The sequence below is a fragment of the Cucurbita pepo genome, chromosome 7 (assembly GCF_057944985.1).
Source record: "Cucurbita pepo subsp. pepo isolate OVF chromosome 7, ASM5794498v1, whole genome shotgun sequence".
Taxonomy (NCBI): domain Eukaryota; kingdom Viridiplantae; phylum Streptophyta; class Magnoliopsida; order Cucurbitales; family Cucurbitaceae; genus Cucurbita; species Cucurbita pepo.
Genome location: NC_141804.1, coordinates 9,318,217 through 9,339,704, shown reverse-complemented (window position 1 = coordinate 9,339,704; position 21,488 = coordinate 9,318,217). Strand labels below are relative to the sequence as shown.

Genomic DNA, 21,488 nt, shown 5'->3' with positions numbered 1-21,488 from the left:
AACAATTCTCTGTCTATTACCCTCCGCTTTATAAATTTTTTAAAAACATATTTCCATAATTGTGACGTGAAAGTTTTTACAAAAGAAATTAACTTCAAACTAACAATATGAACCAATTTGAATCTAGGCGTGCACACGGGTTGAGTTGGAAAAATATTTCGAACCAACCCAAAATTTCAAGTTGATGACTCGAGCAACTCGAATAAAGTTCACTACTCAACCCAACCCAATCCGAGTTGAGGTGTCGGGGTTTCTTTTTATAATTATTATAAAAACTCTATTTATCACTACACGTGTTAAAAGTTAATAACTAAAATCCTATAAAATTTAAATATTAAATATTTACAAGTCAGTCTTTTTAATTTTCATAAAAATAGAGTAAGTTAGGATTAAATTGTAACCATATTTTCTGGTCGGTCTAACTCGACCAATAAAAAGATTGCGAACTAACTCGAGTTATTCAGCTCCCAAAAATTCAACCCAACCCAAACTGAAAAAAATCTAACCTAACTTAACTTAATCTCTATGGTTTGAGTCCGGTAGTGGTTGAATTCTCGAATCATTTAAACACTTTTTAAGTTCAAAATATATGGACAAAAACATTTTAGAAAAAAAAAAAAAATTGGAGGAGAATATGAAATATTTGAAGGATAAACTCAAGAAATTATTTAAAGCACAGCCGAAATGGGGAGCAGAGTAGCTCAGAACTCAGCCGAGAGGGACTTATCTGTCCATTTGTTCCCGCTACGGACGCCACATTTCCATTTCTCTCTCTATCTCTCTCTATCTCTCTCTGCTTCATTGATTGCATTACATTTCTTCATCTGGGTATTGTTTCGAACCCCACTTGTTGATTCTTTGCTCAATTTATTGCGTTAATCTGTATTTCTTTTGCTTTTTGTTCATCTTTTTGTTTTTGTTTTGTTTCTTCCCTTCTGTGAATCGATAAAGGGCTTTTGAATGGACCAAACAAACTAATCCACCTCTGTTTTGTTGGAGTCTGTGATGATCGGCTTTTGGAGATTCTCTTATCTTATCGTTCTTAATCTCTTCAGTTTTTTGCAGTTCAACAGAAGAAAAGGCTGAACGCTAGATTCGAATTCCAAGTTTGTTCTTCGTTCTTCGTGGTCGATCGTTAGTTTTTGGGGTTTTAGGCTGTTTTAGGCTGTTTTATATCCGATCTTCTGGTGTTCTTAACTATTTTTCTTCATTGCCAAACGTTTCAGGTTATTATTTGCTTCATTTCTCTATTTGTTTTGTTTGTAATGGCTTTTTTGGTGAAGTTTTTCATGGATTTCTCCTTTGATTTTAGGTATATGAAGGTGAGCTACTGATTTTTAAGAGTTCTAAAGTGAAAAACAGATGGAGTAGAAGTAGAGTATGTGTATCATGTGATAGGAGTTAATAGGGTGGTTGTGTTTGGGTTGAAATTTTAGAAGGAAAAAGGTTTTGGGTTAAAATGGAAGCACAGAATCAGAAGTCTCTGGAAAGAGTTGTTTCACAAAAGGCTTTGCAACTAGGGAGTTCATTTCCTTGTCAAATTTGTGTTGTGGGATTTCTCTGTGGAGTTTGTATTGCCTCTCTGTTTCTTGGTGCTTTTGCTTCATTTGGTGCTCCTTTAGGATTTGGTTGGAGTTCTTTCTCGTCTAATTCACTGCCTGCTTCGTTATGGAACTCCACTTCTGAAGCTATAAGTAAGTCTTCTCCATCATCTTCTTCTTACTATTTAGCTGAATTCTTGCTGTTTGGTATAATAGTGTATGCAATTTGGATTGAATTCTAAGATGTTTAGAGAGTTTGCTAAAAGATAAGCACATTGAGGTTGGCTTGATGGACAAAGAAGTTGTAAATTCATATGTTTTGAGGTTAAGATTGTGAGATCCTACGTTGGTTGGGGAGGAGAACGAAGCATTCTTTATAAGGATGTGGAAACCTCTCCAACCTTGAGGGGAAGCCCGAAAGGAAAGTTCAAAGAGGACGATATTTGCTAGTGGTGGGCTTGGGCAGTTACAAATGGTATCAAAGCCAGACACCGGGCGATGTGCCAGCGATGAGGCTGAGCCTCGAAGGGGGTGGACACGAGGCAGCGCCCTAACAACGTCGCTAGGCCCCGAAGGGGGTGGATTGGAGGGTTCCGCATCGATTGGAGAAGGAAACGAGTGTCAGCGAGAATGCTGGGGCCCGAAGGGATGGATTGTGAGATCCCACATCGGTTGGGGAGGAGAATGAAACATTCTTTATAAGAGTGTGGAAACCTCTCTCTAGCAGACGCGTTTTAAAAACCTTGAGGGGAAACCCGAAAGGGAACACTCAAAGAGGACAATATCTGCTAGCGGTAAGGTTAGACCGTTGCAAAGATATTAAATATCAGACTCATAAAATTAATCGAGGCGTGCACAAACTGGTCTAACAGGTGTGAATGAAGAAAGAAAGATAGATAAAAGATGAATTTAGTACCTAATACTTAATGTTGTAGCATAACTTAGAGTTAGCCAAAATGAAAAGAAACAATTGTTTATTCTGAAAGCTGGTTTGAAACTTTTGTTTGGATTGTGGAAAAATTCATTGGTATAAAGCTGTAAGGGAAGGAATTATTAAAAGGTATTGGATAAGATAAAGTTAGAACAACTTCTACTTTACCCCAATGCATTTTGACTTTAATAGCACAATTCTAAGGAGTTCTAAAATACTCTTATCTTCTGGGAGAAGCTACTGTCTTTTTTGGTTTTAAATTTGTTTAGTTGGCCATGAATATAATCATAGTTCATTGTTAATTCAAAATATTAGAAGGTTATGTTATCATTTAAGCAATGTCAATTAGAAGTGATCTTTAAGGAACATAGTAGCTAATCTTTGTAGAAAGAAATGAAGTAGAAGCTTTTCATTAATTTCAAATTGCTTCCAAGTAGTGAATAGTTTGTTGTTCATCATTGATCAATTTGAAAATATCGTCTCATTTCTGACCCGAAAACAATGTGAATGATTTGTCAGACTGTAACTTGAAAGTAGAGGAGGTCGAGAGACCGAAGGATTTTCGGAAAATTGAGGTACATAAGGATGAGGATAAAGTGTCCTTGCTATATGCAGCTTGGAGTTCTTCGTTGACTGAACCAATCAGGGGAAATAATGCATTTTCACGGTATCTTGGACTGGACAAAGCAACAGTACCAAATGCACCCCATTTGGAAGATTGCAAGTTGAAAGTAGAAGCAAATAAGCGCTACGATGAGCGGACCGATGGATTCCTTCGTTGGACAAGTTGGAAAGGGTTCTTAGACATGCACCCGACTGCTACGAGTGAGGAATCGAGCTACCTTCGGCACCAAGAAATTTCTAAAGGTTCCTACCCTCCCTGGGTATGTTTCTAAAAGTTCTTGAATTTTGAATTGTGATGACTAAATACTGATGTGTTACAAGTTTCTGCTATGTTCTTACAGTTTCTGCAGTAGGTTAAAACATGCTGGCCACCATATTTGTTAATCCCATAAACTTAATAATTGGAGACTTCAATTGACCATGATCAAATTGTTAACAATACCATAGTTTCCAGGTTACAGGATCAGATGAAGAAAACTACCCCTTAACTAGAAGAGTACAGCGCGATCTATGGATCCATCAGCATCCATTGAACTGTAGAGATCCAAATGTTCGGTTTCTTGTAGCTGATTGGGAGCGGTTACCTGGATTCGGTATCGGAGCTCAGATAGCTGGAATGTGTGGCCTTCTGGCTATAGCAATCAACGAGAAGAGGGTTCTCGTTACGAATTATTATAATCGAGCTGACCATGATGGATGCCAAGGTATTGAGTGATAGGTTATGTACCAATATGCTATAATCATGAACTGCATTTAATATTTGCCCATCTTTTTACCTGTTTCTCCTTTTCTTCTGGATTTGAAGCTTGGAAAGCACTTGTTTGAGGAAACCCAGCTAGGAAGAACTATATTATAAAGGTTAACATGTTCACTTTTCGAGCCTTAATCTTGGTTTATATATAGGCTCATCTCGGTCCAGTTGGTCCTGCTACTTCTTCCCCGAAACATCCCAAGAATGTCGGGACCGTGCATTTGAACTTTTGGGAAACAACACAGCATGGAAGAGTGGAATCATAACAGCAAAAGAAAATTACAGCACCAAGGAAATATGGACTGGTCGGGTTCCTAGGTGAGCTATTGCCTAGGGAGTAAACTAACTATCAAACACATTGATATCTATAAATCAAAGAGCTTAATAAGTGTCATGATTTCAAAAATTTTAAAGAATATTTGTTGATCTTGATATTTTTATCAAAATCTCAAGAAAATTGGGACCTTGGTATCTTCATTGATACCAACAGTTCAACACTATTGCTTTATTAGTTGATGAGTAAATTCATTGATGATTAATGCAGAATATGGGGAAATCCTTGGAGTTATATGCAACCCACAACAGAAGTAAATGGAAGTTTACTTTCTAATCATCGAAAAATGGACAGAAGGTGGTGGAGAGCACAGGTAATCTTTTATGCTCCTTAGATAACTGAAGTAAATGGAAGTTTATTTTCTGACACTATCCTGACAATCCCTTCCCTTTTGTTGCCTTACTGAAAGATTGTGTCTAAATGTAATAATGAACATGTGCTACATACAAAAGCCTGCTTAAAAGTTGTGCTGAAAGGAAAAAACTTGGCTATAAGTTGATAAGTAGCCAATCTTGAGACTAGAAAGTAAGAAAATAGGACTGGATTTGTGCTGCAAAAGCAATGAGAAAACATACTGTGATATCTGACACACTACCTATCCCTAAAATTATCTGAGATCCCAAGTTGGTTGGGAAGGATAACGAAACATTCTTTATAAGGGTGTGGAAACCTCTCCCTAGCAGATGCGTTTTAAAAACCTTGAGAGAAAGCTCAAATATGACAATATCTGCTAGTGGTGGGCTTTGGTCATTACAAATGGTATTAGAGCTAGACACCATGCGATGTGCCAGTGAGGAGGCTGACCCCCAAAGAGGGGTGGACATGCGGCAGTGTGCCAACAAGGACGTTGGACCTCAAAGGGGAGTGTATTGGGGGTCCCACATTGATTGGAGAAGGGAACGAGTGCCAATGAGGACGCTGAGCCCTAAAGGGCGGTGGATTGTGAGATCCAACATCGGTTAGGGAGGAGAACGAAACATTTTTTATAAGGGTGTGAAAATTTTTCTCTAGCGTTTTAAAAACCTTGAGGGAAAGCCTAAATGGGAAAGCCCAAAGAGGACAATATCTGCTAGCGGTGGGCTTGGTCGTTACACTATCCCTATTAACACGTTAAAAATTTGTCAACATGAATATAGCTCCATAGTTAATATACAATATCTCAACTGAGAGATTGGATGATCAAATCCCATTGAATTCAAGCCCTTATTAAAAATACAAATATGACCATTCCCAACCATATGCATTGGTAGCATTTGGATAGATTTCTCTCAATACAAACTTCCAAAATCTGCCTGTCCAACCATTCCAAGTTCCTAACCTTTCACGCCCTGACAAACTTCTAACAAACATTTCAAGTTACTATAAGCATTCCTACATCCCTATCTCTAACATTTAAAACAGCAGAAATGTCCAATAACGAGGACCATACATTAGAATTCTGACACAGAAAATTTGATCCTCAGGCAGTTCGCTACTTAATGAGATTTCAGACAGAATACACATGTGGCTTAATGAATGCCGCCCGCCATGCCGCATTTGGAAAGGAAGCTGCAGAAATGGTTCTCAAAAGTCTCGATGGAAAATGGCCAAAGGTATCAAATGCTTTTGAATATAAGGAAGCTAAGCTCACTATCATAGTTTTTTCATAATAAGATGGAAAGCAGTATTGAACTGATAGAAAAAGGTTGTAATTCAAGTCTGTAGTTGCATATTCCTCAGGATCGTGATTCTAATATTGGGTGTCCTATTTCAGAACGATTCAATGGTATCGAAACATGATATCGAAGAATTTGTTTGGTCGAATCACAAGCCATGGATACCTAGGCCACTGTTAAGCATGCATGTAAGAATGGGAGATAAAGCCTGTGAAATGAAGGTTGTTGAATTTGAAGAATACATGGCCCTTGCTGGGCGTATTAGAAGACGATTTCCAAATCTTGACAGCATTTGGCTTTCGACCGAAATGCAGGTGTGTTCTACCCCCAAAACGAACCATTTAATTATACATGAACACCTATAAGCTCTTCTCTCACTATGTGCAATCTGTAATATATCCCAGGAAGTGATCGATAAAACAAGAAGTTATCCGTCCTGGAAATTTTACTATACAAATGTGAAGCGACAAGTAGGAAACCTTACGATGGCCACCTACGAAGCACAGCTCGGTAGGATAACCAGTACAAACTATCCTCTTGTGAACTTCTTGATGGCAACTGAAGCTGACTTTTTCATTGGAGCATTGGGTTCAACATGGTGCTTTCTTATAGATGGAATGAGAAATACAGGAGGTAAAGTAATGGCTGGATACTTGAGTGTTAACAAGGATAGGTTTTGGTGAACTGAAAATTATATCTCTAGTCGATCATTTGTAGATAGGATTCTTTTTTTTCCATTGTCCTTTTTGTCTTCCTTTTGTAGGGGGAAGAGGGAGGGAGATAGAATAATGAGATCTTGTGGTATATATCGTACGTGTACAGAAAGATTGATTAGAAATAAAAGTCTGTTCCTTTTTTATGGTTAGGTGGCTGTCTTTGCTGTGAAGGAAAGGAGTTGATGATGCAACCGACCAAATCCGAAAGGATGTTTGATTGGTTCCGTTTTGATGGTATGTTTTGGCTTTGTCCTATTTAGGTTTTCCCTTTCGAGCTCCTCCTCAAGGTTTCTAAAACACGTCTGCTACGGAGAGGTTTCCACACCTTTATAAAGAATGTTTCGTTTTCCTCCCCCAACCAATGTGGGATCTCACGGTCAACCCACATTTGGAGCCTAGAGCCTTCGCTAACACTCGTTCCTCTCTCTAATCGATGTGGGATCCCCCAATCCACCCCTTTTGGGACCCATCATCTTCGTTGGCACACCGTCTAGTGCCCACCCCTTTGTTTAGCCTACTCGCTAACACAAAACATTTTAAAAATCGAGGAAAAGCCTGAAAGGGGAAGCTCAAAGAGAACAATATCTGCTAGCGAGCCCCAAAATTGATAAAAGCCCAACTCAATATAACATGTGAACAAAAATAGTCCGACAACAGCCATGTCCACCCCTTGTTTAGCCTACTCGCTAGCACAAGTCTGAAAGGGGAAGCTCAAAGAGAACAATATCTGCTAGCCCGCTCCAAAATTGATAAAAGCCCAACTCAATATATGTGAACAAAAATAGTCAGACAACAGCACAACAACACAGAACTTCTGAACCTAAAAGAAAAAGCTGCTAGGGAAGTAACCTTATTATCACTTAAATCAATTATTACTTCATTTGGGTGAAATGAAAATAAGATTTATACATTATAAGTGGAAAATGTGTTCATGTCAAGGAGGGGTCAGGTCAAGAAGAGCTTCTCTTCAGGAGTCGTGGGTATTACACAACAACAACAACAAAAACGTAAAATTTATAATCGGTGATCAGGTACAAAGATTGGGGTCTAATTGAAAATTAAATGGAAATAAGCTACAAAAGAAGAGACTGTGTCTCTCCAGAGATGTATTCCAGATGAAAATTACTACAGATACGATGCTTGATTAATCAACAAAGCCTTTCCCACCAAACAAATAACCCATGGATCCTCTAAGCTCATGATCTTTCAATGTGCAAAATAGAAAAAAAGGTCAAATTCAAATAGGAGAAAAGCTTACCTCCATCTGTTGCAGAAGGATCTCAAAGTGGCAATGGCAGCAGCAAGAAATCACCTATAAAAAAGAATTACTCTTCCACGTCCTCACTCGTTTGAATTCCTCCATTCCCGCCTTTAGCAGTTGCTTGTTTCTTGTGCTTTTTGTTCTTTGCTTTCTTGGCTTTCATACGGCGTTTCTTCTCATTTGCATCAACCCATGTGTACTCGGACGGTATATGAAACGGGTCGACTTCATCCTTATACCGATTGCTGTCACTATCGCTCGATTGCCCACCTCGACTTCCTCTCATCCATGAAATCCATGACGAGTTTCCCTCTGACTCCTTGGACTTAGCATCCTGGAAATGTGCTGGACTTGAGAGTGGGGTAGCAAATTCTTCAACTGGATGAAGCTCCTCAAATTTTGTGAAAGTAACTAGTACTCTAATCGTCGGGACAATGGGGATAGCAACCTACAGAATGAAACGTAACGTATCACTTCACTATCATAATATTTGTTGATAAGGATTAAGATAAGAACAAAAATATCCTTAGTATCATACCATAAACATGTTGAACCATAATAACATACTATCAGATATCCTAAATGCATGGAGATTTGGAGATCAAAGATTACACATGACCTCACAGAGATGATAGTACAGTACAGCTTATACCTTAGCATAACATTCTCCCAAATTCTATCAATATATTAAGTGTCCTGGTTACTGATAGCAAGGGTCCTGCCAATCTGCTGGGAACTAAAATTAGAGGTAACAAACTCTTATCAAAGAACACGTGCTAACCAGGAGATTTCGAGCCGACCCTTAATAAGAACGCGTAAGAAATGATGCTTCTACTTTAATGAGATTATTGGGGTCTATTCCATTTAGTTAAGGGACAAAGCTAACTTTAATCTCTCCCCCAAAAGGGTATGTCAATATTCTTTTACAGGATTGAATTTGAAAAACCCTTCTCCGCTTAGGTAGCTACTCCCTCAAAATGTAGTTGAGCTTTGCCAATGAGTGATGTCCAGATCCAGATCCAAACACGGACCGGAGAACAGACAATCAGTTAGTTACTCCTCTATGCAACATATAGGGGCATTTCATTTCAAACAATGAAGGAGTGTACGTACGACTCATCGAGTGGTTCACATCACAGAAATAGATAACCTAAGTAATAAACGAAAATGGTAAAAAAAAGTCTTACCTTCACCGGAAATGTACCATGAGGCAACTTGGTTGTTAAAAGCTCCCTTAGTCTCCTGATAGCTTTTACCTTGTTGGCTAGGATGTCAAGTAGAGGAAGAAGCTCATCTGTTTTTAAAGGAAAATCTGGTGTCAACCATAAGACAGGTCTCAAACCCTTTTTATACTCACTTTCATGCTTAGAGTCATTGGTGACTCCTTTCTTCTTTTTCTTCTTACTGCTTTTATCTTTTCCCTTCTTCGCATCCCCCGTATCTTCTGTCGATAATTCAGAAGACGGTTTTTGATGGGCACCTTCCGGAGCTGATTTCGAAACTTTCTTCAAAATCTTTGGATCGTCGGGATCGTCGTTACTTCCCTTGCTACTCTTCTTGTTCCAACCAAACCAACTCTTCTTCTCCTTAGTAGCACCATTTGGATCGCAGTTTTCGTAAGAACCTACCGAACCATTTTCTTGGCTTTCGAAGGCTGTGTGTTCCTCGTCCTCGCCCGGACCCTCAGAGTTTCCCATTCGAAGTGCGGAATCCAATTGCATTTTCTCTTCTGCTGTCAATACATCATCAAACTCATCGTTTTCACCACCATTGGCCAGCCTTTCTTCATCATCTCCAGCAAATAGCTCCTCGTCTGTCATAGCTCCAGGAACCCTCCTTGACTTCACACTCACCATCACATGAAGCATATCGTATATTTTCGCCTTCCAATTTCCGACCATCTCAGTTCTCTCCTGTCTTCTCCAATTTAAATGGGGAACAAGCTCCGCTTGAGTAACATCAATGCCTGGCCTATACATGTTTGTCTGCGACATCAAGGCCACTTCATGGGCAACTTCAGCTTCTGTTGGTTGAATACCAGCTCCCTCTAAGGCATTTGTAATTTCCTTCTCTTTATGAGCAAGAACAATCAAAGAACCTGGAGATAACTTAACATTACCATCCTCTGAACTATAACCCTCACCTAGAAAGAGAAATGTTTGATCAGAACGTTGAATTCGAAAACCATCAAAACCAGCAAGGGTCATATCGGCTCGAAGATTAGAACCACGCTTCCAAATGCAATAAGTATCTGATGGGGCGATTCGACCAATAAAAGGAATAACCGAACTCTCAAAATGAAAAGTTATCTCCATGTAAAAATCCCGAATCCGAGAAGCAGAAGCAATAATACGAGGAAGCCTGCGACACCATTTCGCCCATGCAAGAGGCTGGTAATGTCTAGCAATTATCATCGCTATTGCTTCCTCTCTCGTACAAACAGCTTCCTGTAGGGCATTCCAACCATGCTCATTCTGTAAGCTCCAATCAGCACCAGCTCCCATCAAAATCTCAGCTGAAATCTGATCTCGAAGGCGTACAGCAAGGTGCAGAGGCGTCTCCCGACCAGGAACTTCGCGACAATCAATAGCAGCAGAGACAGCATCAGCTTGGAGCTCTGCAGCAAGAGATTCCTCTTCAGTATTAACCTCACCAGCCTTAGCTAGCCGAGGAAGGGACGCAACAATGCGCTTGAGAGAGGCATAATCTCGACGAACAACTGCTAGATGCGCTGGACTATGCGAGTATTTCGAAAAATCTTCCATGGATGCTTACCTCTTGTATATCTCTAACTTAAATTCCTAAATCACCACCCATTCATTTTCTGGAAGAAACTAAAAATCAGATCTCGAGCTGAACAAGAATTTCTCCTTCAGTTCCCAGCTCGAGATGAACATTCAATTTCTAGGGCTTAACTAAAGAACCAACAAACATTAGGCATTCTCTCAGAAACTCTTTTTCAAGTACAGATTCCCCAAGAATCGCCTCTACCAGTAGTTACACAACAGAAAGAGAACCTCAAGCCAGATTACTCACATACCTTCATCATCCTCAAATCGCCACCATTTTAGCAGCTCACTGAACTGACAGACATCACTCAAAACACCCTGATCTCAAACTCTGCCGCCTACTGCCACACAGTGAAGCAATCAAAAACCCCAAATCTGCAAAACAAACAACAAAAATCATAAACAGCAAAATCAAAAGCAGGCAACTCCCATTCATTTGTTCAATTCCATTTTCAAATCACAAAAAAAAAAAAAAAAAAAAGGATAATCAAAACCCATCCACGAACAGCCAGTTGAATCCAAAACCCCCGAATCAAAAGGGAAGAAAACAACAGAAAACAACAGAAAAGAGAGGAAAAAAGTAGCCAAATCCTCCAAATCGAGTTCCGCAGCAATGAATCAAAGAAAAAAAAACACAATTATCCATGGAAAGAACTGAGGTAATTGAAGAAGAAAGCAAGAGCATAAAAGTAAGAAGAAGATGAGAAAATACCGCAAGAAAATCGGAGAATGGAGGGTGTAAGGTGGTTCGGTGTGATTATGAGTAGTCTATCCCTCTCTCTCTCCTCACGATTGGGTTGAGCTCTGTAAGCTCATGGGTAAACGAAACGAGCTAGAGAGAGAGAGAGAGTGTGTGTGTGTGTGAATCGGACGATTTGGATCTGAGAGAGAGAATTGAAGGGTTCGGATCTTCTTCTTCGCCATTTATGTTAACAAGTACTTCTACGTTTTGGAGCGCATAGCGATTCCGCCCTTAACTCACATCTCTCTCTCCTCTGCTTTTAGAGAGAGATTTATGAATCTGACCTTCCTTTCCCTATATATTACGATTATGCCACTGCCTCTTTAATTTTTTTTTTTTTTTGGGTAAATTAATAAAAAAAATCTTAAAACATCCTTAAACTTTAATAAATAACTAAAAAATAATCATTATTATTATTATTATTATTTTATTTTTAAAAATACCTCAAAATTTTAATAAGCAATTTTAATTTTTTTTTAAAATATTAAACTGTATAATAAATTTAAATTTACTATTTTAAATATAGAAATTTTTATGTTCATATAATAACATTAAAAAATTTAAATTTTGGGGATTAATGCTGTTTTTTTTTTTTTTTTGTATACGTTAATAGTAAGAGTATTTTTTAAAATTAAAAAAAATCGGTAAGTTTTTTAAAAAGTTAAAGGTTATTAATGAAATTTAAAAAAAAATTAAACAATTACTAATAATTTCCATTCAAAAGAACTGAAAATACTTAAAAAGAATTGAAAATCAAAACGTGACCATGTTGTAGGGAATGCAAGGGAATGTCGGGTCCAGGTGCCCAGTAAAAACAATACTAAGAATATGATGGCGAAGAAATTTGAAAGAAATGAAACTCACTATATGTCGTTATGTTCATCGTACGGTTGATGAGATTATTTTATTATTAATAATTTACTTATTAGTTTTTAAATATTAGAATTGATGACAAAGTCACGAGATCGGGTGGCTTTAAGCATATTGATAGATAGACGGGATCTGTTATCGTCATGAAAGAAGAATGTCGAATGGTTAGATAACTTCTAAAAATCAACCGTTCAGATGATTTCAAACAATTTCAAACATTTTTTTCTTTTTAAGGTTGTCATTTGTTTTGTCATGGTCGATGATGGATATGAATGTTAAATTAAATTTCAACCATGGATATGAACCCGGACATGGGTGTGTTCCAACTAAACCTAACTGTGGTTATGTTTTCTTAACCATGATTATCTCATATAAATCAAGTTAAAATTATCATTTTAATTGGTATATTTTACTACATTTTGTCTTTGAATTCGAGAATAAATTACCATTTTTTTTATCCTTGAAATTTGAAAATTATATCTACGCCACTAATCTTTATCAAATAGTTTTATCGCGTTCCTCTTTCGTTGATTTCTTAAACAGTGGCTGATGTGACAATTTTAAAAACTTCAACTACAGTAATGACGATGTTGCGTGAGGTTTTATCGAGAGAGATAAAAGTGAAGAGGGGCTCCTCACGGGCGGGTCATGGGTGGTGTCGGGCTTGGGCAAGAAGGGCGACTTGACTTTGAGGTTTGACATCGAGGAAAGAATGTCGGTGGCGACACCGGAGCTAAAAGGGGCACGAGTAGAGAGAGATTTTTTTCTTCGTGTTAAAATTTGCACGTCGAAAACTAAAACGTTAAAATTAATAGAATTAATTTATAAAATTCATGGAGTTGATTTTTCAATTAATTAAATAAATATGAAAATAAAAATGATAATGGGAACAACAATTACTAAAAATAAATTAAAATAATATTTTTATTAAATTAAAAAAAAAATAAAGGAATCATTTGTTTTTTCAAAAATAATGAAAAGTTGACTTTCTAAAGATCTAATTAATAAAGAATTAAAATTTATTTGGTAATGACTAAAAGGTAGGATCTCATCATAATGGCTCTTCACAAGGGATGTGGATTTATTTATTTAAAAAAAATTAATTATTCCACGTAAGTTATTTATATTATGTGTCACGAGTATTAATCTCGATCGAAACTAATATCCCTAGATAAACCGTAACAGTGTTTGAACTCATGTCGGCTTGTTGGTAAGGTAAGAGCTTCGAGCCCGATAGCTTCTAAAAGTAAAAATTACTAATTTTGTAATTCTAACATCTCACTCGACATTTTCATGTGATATGGTCATATTACCTACTTATCGCTTCTAAAAGTAAAAAGTACTATCCTCGTAAACCAACACGGGTCTTTTTACGATGCTTTTTGTCTTCACTCACACGTTTTTAAAGAAAATTTACGTTCCAAATTAAGGAAATTTAACTGTGAGTTATTATGATTGATTGACGAAAAAAAAGTACACTATATTGAGATAGACTATAACTTTAATTTTTTTTTTAAAATTTAACGGTCCTATTTCCGAGATTACCCTTATTTAAATGTGGTCTCGATTCATTATTGTGTCTCTTATTTACTTGATGTCACGATCATGCTTGTCCAAAGCATGTTGCTTATGGCCGCATGACAGATGTTCTAGCCTTGTTTGTTCGGGTCGGTTGACAGGGACGTCAGTCAATTGAGTGAGGGAGGATGTCATGGTCATACATGTCCAAGGTGTGTAGTCAATGGCCGCATGACAGATATTTCAGTCTTGCTTGTCCAGGACGTGTTGTCTATGGTTTCATGCTCATTCCAAACCCATTTTATATACTTTCATCCTAGATAGTTTTTTACCATTTCATGTTGAGTCAGTAAGAGGGTGAACATAATATATATAATAATATATATAATACATAAAACCATTTAAATTATAAAAAAAAGAATTTATGGAGGCATTTGAAAAATAATATATTATTATTAAAATAATTAACTTTTTTAATTTTAATTAAAAACTATTTTGGCTTATTTAATATTATGGTGGGCTTATGAGAGAGAGAGGTGTAAAGGGGTCAGCTTTCAGCACCGACAGGCTGCCTTAGCTGAGCTGACAGTAAAGCTTTAAGAGGAAGGGAAAGCTTTGAAGAAGGAGCCTCTAAAATTTCTAACTAACTTCTTATTACGATCGGTTTCATTCTGATGTGATCTCGGTTCATTTATGTACCACTAATTTATTTATTTGTCACATTTATACTGTAGAATAATAACTCGAGCGAACATTTTGTATTATCATCGTATAAATTAGGTCATATCATTATTTAATTAAAAATCTGTGAGACCCACAAATTGAACCGAGAATCTAGTACCACTATCGCTTATATTTAGTTAGGTCAACTCGAGCGAAGATTTTGTACTATCATCGCGTAAATGAGGTCATATCATCATTTAATTAAAATTATCCTGAGACCCACAAACTGAACCGAGAATCCAGTACCACTATCACTTATATTTCGTTAGGTCAACTCGAGCAAAGATTTTGTACTATCATCGCGTAAATAAAGTCATATTATTATTTAATTAAAAGTACCGTGAGACCCATAAGCTGAACCGAGAATCCAGTACCACTATTGCTTATATTTAGTTAGGTCAACTCGAGCTAAGATTTTGTACTATCATTGAAAAATTAGGTTATATCATCATTTAATTAAAATTACCCTGAGACCCACAAACTGAACCAAGAATCCAGTACCACTATCGCTTATATTTCGTTAGGTCAACTCGAGCGAAGATTTTGTACTATCATCGCGTAAATAAAGTCATATTATTATTTAATTAAAATTACCTTGAGACCCACAAACTAATCTGAGAATCCAGTACCGCTATCGCTTATATTTAGTTAGGTCAACTCGAACGAAGATTTTGTACTATCTTTGCATAAATAGGTTATATCATCATTTAATCAAAATTACTCTGAGACCCACAAACTGAACCGAGAATCCAGTACCAATATTGCTTATATTTAGTTAGGTCAACACGAGCGAGAATTTTGTACTATCATCACGTAAATTAGGTCATATCATCATTTGATTAAAAATTAAAAGTACCGTGAGACCCATGAACTGAAATAGAAATCCAGTGCCACTATCGATTATATTTAGTTAGGTAACCTGGGGCCGAACACGAGATGCACATAGAAGCGTCATAGAGGAAGAGATAGTGTTTTTGTTTCAATTCCCTAAGTTTTTAAGGCATAGGTCCCTCCAACTTGTCCAAAGGCCCACTAACACCATCATTCCCCCATGCCATGAGGCCTACATTGTGGCAGCCTGCCCTACAACAGTCCTTCAATCAGCTGCCATAGTGGCCTCCTCTGACAAGGAAACCCTCTATATCCCTCCTCTATTCATCAAACTCCTAAACTCTTGAACCCTAAAATAAAGGCAAGTACTACATGGCAACAAGAGTACCTCTTTGGTCTCTAAATTTATGATGATTTTAATTTGAATCTTCGTTTTTTTTTTTTTTGCACGTTTGATTCATTTTCTTGTGAATCGAGATGAGCTTGAGGAGGACGGGACGTTTAAGAGTGGAGTCAGAGTCTCAGTTGAGAATGTACTCTAAATTTATCAGCTTTCGTTTATTTGGCCAACACGAGCATAGTTTAGGGTTTAGATCTATACAGTTCACGAGCATAGTTTAGGGTTTAGACTCATATACTTCACGAGCATAGGTTAGGGTTTAGGGTTTAACATATCTCTACCTTGCATTTGGCTAAACTTATTGGAACAAAAATGCATAATTTTGGTTTATTTGGCCATCACAAGCGTAGTTTAGGGTTTCGACTCATCAACTTCACGAGCATAGTTTAGGGTTTAGGGTTTAGGGTTTAGCATATCTCTACCTCACATTTGGCAACGGATTGAAACAAAAAACATAATTTTGGTTTATTTGGTCATCACAAGCATCGTTTAGGGTTTAGACCCATCAACTTCACGAGCATAGTTTAGGGTTTAGACTCATCAACTTCACGAGCATAGTTTAGGGTTTAGGGTTTAGCATCTCTCTACCTCACATTTGGCAACGGATTGAAACAAAAAACATAATTTTGGTTTATTTGGTCATCACAAGCGTAGTTTAGGGTTTCAACTTATCAACTTCACAAGCATAGTTTAGGGTTTAGACTCATCAACTTCACGAGCATAGTTTAGGGTTTAGGGTATAGCATACCTCAGATCTGTCTAAATTGATTGAAAAAAAAATATAATTTTGGTTTATTTTGACAACACGAGCATAATTTAGGGTTTAGACCCATCCACTTTACGAGCATAGTTTAGGGTCTAGGGTTTAGTACATCTCTAACTCACATTGGGCTAAAATGATTGAAAACCACTAGCATAATTTTGGTTTATTTAGCCAACACAAGCATAGTTTAGGGTTTACACTCATCCACTTTACGAGCATAGCTTAAGGTTTAGCACATCCCTACCTCACATCTGGCTAAACTGATCGGAAAATAAAAACAATTGTTTAGAAAACACAAGCATAATTTTGTTTTATTTGGCCAACACGAACATAGTTCAGGGTTTCGAGTTTCGAGTTTAGGTCAATCCACTTCACGAGCATAGTTTAGAGTTTAGGGTTTAGCATATCACTACCTCACATCCGACTAATCGGATTGAACAAAAAGAAGCAATTATCTAAAACAACCGAACGAGGGAAAAAGAAGGTATCTCATACCGCTTTAAAAACCCGAACATTCTTTTTTCTTTTTTTGCTTTCTCAATAAGAATCACATTCTCATAGAAAAAAGACAAAAAAGACAAAAAAAAAAAAAAAAAAAAAAATCCAAATAGTCCAAAAATACTTTAAACTTTGGTCTGTTTGTGTTGTGTTTTATGCAAATTTGTAAGGCCCATCCTCTTCTTCATTGCCCATTCCATCTCCCTTTTTTTCCCTTTCCATTTCATATTATTAAAAACATTTTTTTTATAAGATTTAAATTTCGAAAAGCATCGACGAACGGGATGGAATCGTGCTCGAGTTATACTTATCAATTTAGTACTCGTCATGTTGAATTTTGTGTTTAATAGATTTCTGAATTTTATAAACGTCGATTTGAAATTTTTAAGAATTAGTCTGTTCGGTATAGGATTATTCTAAAATTTTAATTTTGTGTATAGAAGTTTAGTGATTTTTTTTTTTAATGTTAAATAGATCAAGGACGGTAACAAGTTAGCCCATCGCTAGTATATATTGTTCGTTTTGGTCTGTTACGTATTGTCGTCAGCCTCACATACCCTTATAAGATATGCTTTGTTCCTCTCTCCAACCGATGTGGAGATCTCACAATCTACCCCTAGTGGCACACTGCCTGGTGTTTGGCTCTGATACCATTTGTAAGAACTCAAGTCCACCGTTAGTAAATATTGTCCGCTTTAGCCTGTTATGTATTGCAGTCAGTCTCACGATTTTAAAATGTGTCTATTTATGAGAGGTTTTCACACCTACAAAGCTAAATACTCGTGGGTGACTGATAGTGAAGTAGTACCGTGAGGGAAGGGTGAAAATAATCTCCATCGTAGAGTGAAATGGAACATGAAACGGTAAGTTTCCAAGCCGTGGGAGGAGACCAGGACTCTGATTGCGTACCTTTTGAAGTATGAGCCGTCGACTCGAAAATATATCTTTTTATGAGCCGACGATGACTAAAAAATATGAGCCGACTGTAAGCTTCCAATTTCGTACCATTTTTTTTTTCATTTTATAATCTAATGAACGTACACGAAAATATATCTTTTTATGATTTTTTTTAAAGAAAGTCGAAGGTAAAAAATGTGAAACTCATCGATAGAATTTACCGTTTAAGATACATTTAACTCTTGTGTTACCTATAAAGTAAAAAATTAATAATCGGATAAAGTAAGTTTTAGATTATAATATTGAAATGAAAAATCATGATTCAACATTTTAATTAAGGAGACATACTTTGCAATGCAGCTAACTAAGCATAATTACTTTCACTAATCTTCACTTTCTTTTTTAAAAACTATGTTTTAAGTGTGCGTGTTCTGTAATCGTTTAAGCTCACCGCTAGTAGATATTGTCTGTTTTAGTCCGTTATGTATCGTTGTTAGCCTAACAATTTTAAAACGCGTATGTTAGAAAGAGATTTTCACACTATTATAAAGAAAGTTTTATTCTCCTCTCTAACCAATGTCAGATCTTATAACTTGTAATACACTGTACTCAGGATTGAGGTCACTGTTTGGAATATGAATTTGGCACTTGATAATCTTGACATTCTCTTGCCAAAAATATAGCCAGAAAAGCTATTTCAATAGCGGCATCAAACTCGAACTGAGATGCTCTAGCACTGCTTCCTAAGAGCCCCCGGGTCGAATTCGACCCCTACTTTTTCTGTCAAACTCTTTAACATAAAGGACCCAGCCTGTTTTTCATCAAACAGGCAAGCATGAGTGTCTGGAACTACAGAAAAGTAGTGCGGGATGAATAGGATCCCAAATAACGAGAGATATGTAAAAAATAGGTCTGTACGCCAACGTGAAGGGGTGGGGATGACTATATTTCTGGGAGCGAGAAAGTGATGCCCTAGATCTGACATGTCCAATTCCTATCTTAATAGGAGTGGGACGTTCTACTTTTTCCGACTGCGGAGCTACCCTTCTTGCGCTAACTCGCTATTCGCCTCTGAAACTTGGGCACTTCTCGAACAAACCTTTTATTTGGTCTTTTCTTGTAGCTGGTTCATTCATAAGTTTTTCCTCGACTCACATGATCATGTTATCTATTTATGTTAAATTGCTTCTAAGAGTGAACACTGTCTTCTCAAACCAACATGAGTATTTTTGACGTGTTTTATTCTTATTCACGTAGTTCTTATAAGAATTTAATTTGGAGTTACTATGATTAAACCCTAAACCCTAAAGTTTGTAACTTCGTATCTTCAGGATCAGTCTCATTCGAATGTAGTCTCAGTTCATTTACGTACCTGTCACGATTCATACCCACTAATTATATTCATGAACCTAGCGCTACCTACGATACGTGAGACTACGTTCTCGAAGTTTTTAATAGGTCGATTAAGATCTCGAGCCATCGAAAGAAACTTGATTGTTGCAATGATTGTAGAAGTTCATTAGGTCATGAATCTAATAAGAAACTTTAGTTGTGAGATCCTTTGTATCCCTAACACCATTGTTGGGCCCTTGGATAATCCAAAATCCAAATATTAGTCTAAGAGGTTATATATGGGCCTGAGAAAAAACCAGGCCCATTGGGCCCAATAAGGATTTGAAATGTGGCCCAATCGAGAGCCCAAGTTCATCGTCGTCTTTTCCTTCTCTTTCTTGTTCAACTTCCGTCCAAAACCCCTTCTTCCGACTGCGCCGGCGATACCTGAACCGCGGCTGACGGAGACTGCAGCGGCGCGTGACTTCATCTTCAACAAAGGATTGTGGCTCACCGACGACATGCGGCCGAGACTCCACCACGAACCAATAATGAATGTTAGTGTCTCGACAATGAGGCAATACAGATCTATGAACTCACGATCTCAAGAAATCAGTCTGAATCTCTTAGACCTAGAATGAAACGCTCCAGATCTGAAAGCTCTTGAGTAGAAATATTCCAGATCTGATAGAGATAGGTCGGAGATAGATCATGACCCTGGATTCGTTCCAGATGTGAAATCTGGTGGCACAACAGTAACGACGGCGGCGGTGGAAAGGAAAGAGAAAAAGAAGAAGACAAAGGGGAGACGAGGATGAACGGAGGTAACGGTGGACTGCGGCGGCCATGGATGGAGGAAGGAGAAGGATGAGAAGACGAGGGAAAAAGAAAGAGTATAGAAACACAAATATAAAAATTACAAAAAAAAAAAAAAAAAAAAAAAAAAAAAAAAAAAAAAAAAACAAATATAGCCTAGAAAAAGGGCTAATCATATGTTCCCATCCATCCTTGGTTTGGGCTATAATGGGTTCAACGTCTTGTTCTTTCTTCGACAATTTCTGATATCTATTGAACCTTTCAATAAGATTCAAACTCATATGAAGTTCTGACCATCTGCGAGAGGAAAAATAATGAATAGATCTTGTAGGATTCTCGAGAAATTCTTCGTCTGCTTCTCATGTTTCGTGAATAGTCGGGACATTGAGGAATATCCAAAAAAGCATTTATGGAATCAGTCTAATTCTATCTCTATTTGCATTTAGGGAATATCCAACACTACCTATTACTAAAAAAGTTGAGAATATTTGACATTTGTAACTAAAGTTAATGATGCGCGGTATGATTTATAAATAACAATTCCACGATCTATCTCAACTCTATTCAAATTGTTCGGGTCACTAGTTCAATAAATTCTAAATTTTAAATTGATTTAAAAGATTTTTTCCGATACCCATCCACGCTCACCCGAGTGGGTGAGTATTATGGAGCCGATCATGACGTTTTTATTTTATTAATATTATTTTGAGGTCCCAAATGACCTTAAGACCTTTCTTGAGATTGGTGATTTTCCAATGCCCAAAAGAAATTTAGTTTTTTCTTGGGGAAACCAAACACATCATTGCCATACTTACCTTTCTCTTTTAATAATAATTGGTTTGGTTTCTTTTCTACTTTTTTTAAAATATATATTTTGCACATGAACTTTAAAAACATGTTGATTATTAAATTATTAGCTTTTTAGATCTAAAATTTTCAATATTTATCATTGATAAATTTTTAAATTTATTAAAAAAAATACAAATGAAAGTTTAGAGTAATCATAAATTTTAATTTTGTATAATGTATATTTATTAATTTATAAAATTATTTTGGACACACGGTTAGACTTCTATATTGCATCGAGAAGAGAGATCGAAAACAAAAATTTTCTAATGTTGTCTTTAGGTAGCACATTCATGCATAGAATAGAACTTCTGTGGAAAGAATGTGAAATCGAACTTATAGGGCTATCACCTTTTTTAATCGTCTACTTCGATATATGTTCGATATTCTGATGCAATTCCAATGCAAGTTTTTTTTTTCCTTTTTTAAGTGGTTATGTTTCTTTCTATGTAAAAAATGTTTCGTGTGTGGGTGTGTAATAATATGAAAAATAACTTGGGAGGAGACGTTGTAGACCATGTTACACAACATAATAACGTCCACGAGTAGGGAAAAAAGAGATAGTGAGTTGAATGAATATCATTATGGAGTATTTTAACTTCCACATTAAATGTTGACTATAACAAGTCATGAAATTGGGTCATTCATTA

The 21,488-nt window shown here is 36.8% G+C and overlaps 2 protein-coding genes across 7 annotated transcripts; one reads left to right on the top strand and one right to left on the bottom strand.

The window, feature by feature from the left end:
• The first annotated feature begins 672 nt into the window (after positions 1-672).
• On the top strand, positions 673-6,910 carry LOC111799303 (uncharacterized). Of its 5 annotated transcripts, none has more exons than XM_023682812.2 (11): positions 673-828; positions 1,066-1,226; positions 1,313-1,694; positions 2,992-3,356; positions 3,551-3,800; positions 4,000-4,165; positions 4,392-4,494; positions 5,645-5,773; positions 5,935-6,150; positions 6,241-6,469; positions 6,703-6,910. In XM_023682812.2, the coding sequence occupies exons 3-11, from the start codon at positions 1,460-1,462 to the stop codon at positions 6,810-6,812; spliced, it is 1,803 nt and encodes a 600-aa protein (XP_023538580.2). In that variant the 5' UTR covers positions 673-828; positions 1,066-1,226; positions 1,313-1,459; the 3' UTR covers positions 6,813-6,910. The 5 variants fall into 5 exon arrangements, with proteins under 5 accessions (XP_023538580.2, XP_023538581.2, XP_086981445.1 ...); XM_023682813.2 differs by having other exon boundaries at positions 676-828; positions 1,056-1,226; XM_087125319.1 differs by lacking the exon at positions 673-828 and having other exon boundaries at positions 835-1,226.
• A 625-nt stretch (positions 6,911-7,535) lies between these two features.
• On the bottom strand, positions 7,536-11,542 carry LOC111799302 (uncharacterized). Of its 2 annotated transcripts, XM_087125318.1 has the most exons (4): positions 11,315-11,541; positions 10,854-10,977; positions 9,001-10,430; positions 7,536-8,261 (listed from the first exon to the last, which is right to left on the bottom strand). In XM_087125318.1, the coding sequence occupies exons 3-4, from the start codon at positions 10,315-10,317 to the stop codon at positions 7,878-7,880; spliced, it is 1,701 nt and encodes a 566-aa protein (XP_086981444.1). In that variant the 5' UTR covers positions 10,318-10,430; positions 10,854-10,977; positions 11,315-11,541; the 3' UTR covers positions 7,536-7,877. The 2 variants fall into 2 exon arrangements, with proteins under 2 accessions (XP_086981444.1, XP_023538579.2); XM_023682811.2 differs by having other exon boundaries at positions 9,001-10,977; positions 11,315-11,542.
• Between the last annotated feature and the right edge of the window lie 9,946 nt (positions 11,543-21,488).

Coding starts and splice junctions, on each gene's coding strand:
- LOC111799302 (XM_023682811.2), bottom strand. CDS start 10,578: ATGGAAGATTTTTCGAAATACTCGCATAGTCCAGCGCATCTAGCAGTT. Junction 8,262..9,000: donor ATGGTACATTTCCGGTGAAG/GTAAGACTTTTT, acceptor TTCATTCTGTAG/GTTGCTATCCCCATTGTCCC.
- LOC111799303 (XM_023682812.2), top strand. CDS start 1,460: ATGGAAGCACAGAATCAGAAGTCTCTGGAAAGAGTTGTTTCACAAAAG. Junction 4,166..4,391: donor TGGACTGGTCGGGTTCCTAG/GTGAGCTATTGC, acceptor TGATTAATGCAG/AATATGGGGAAATCCTTGGA. Junction 6,151..6,240: donor GGCTTTCGACCGAAATGCAG/GTGTGTTCTACC, acceptor AATATATCCCAG/GAAGTGATCGATAAAACAAG.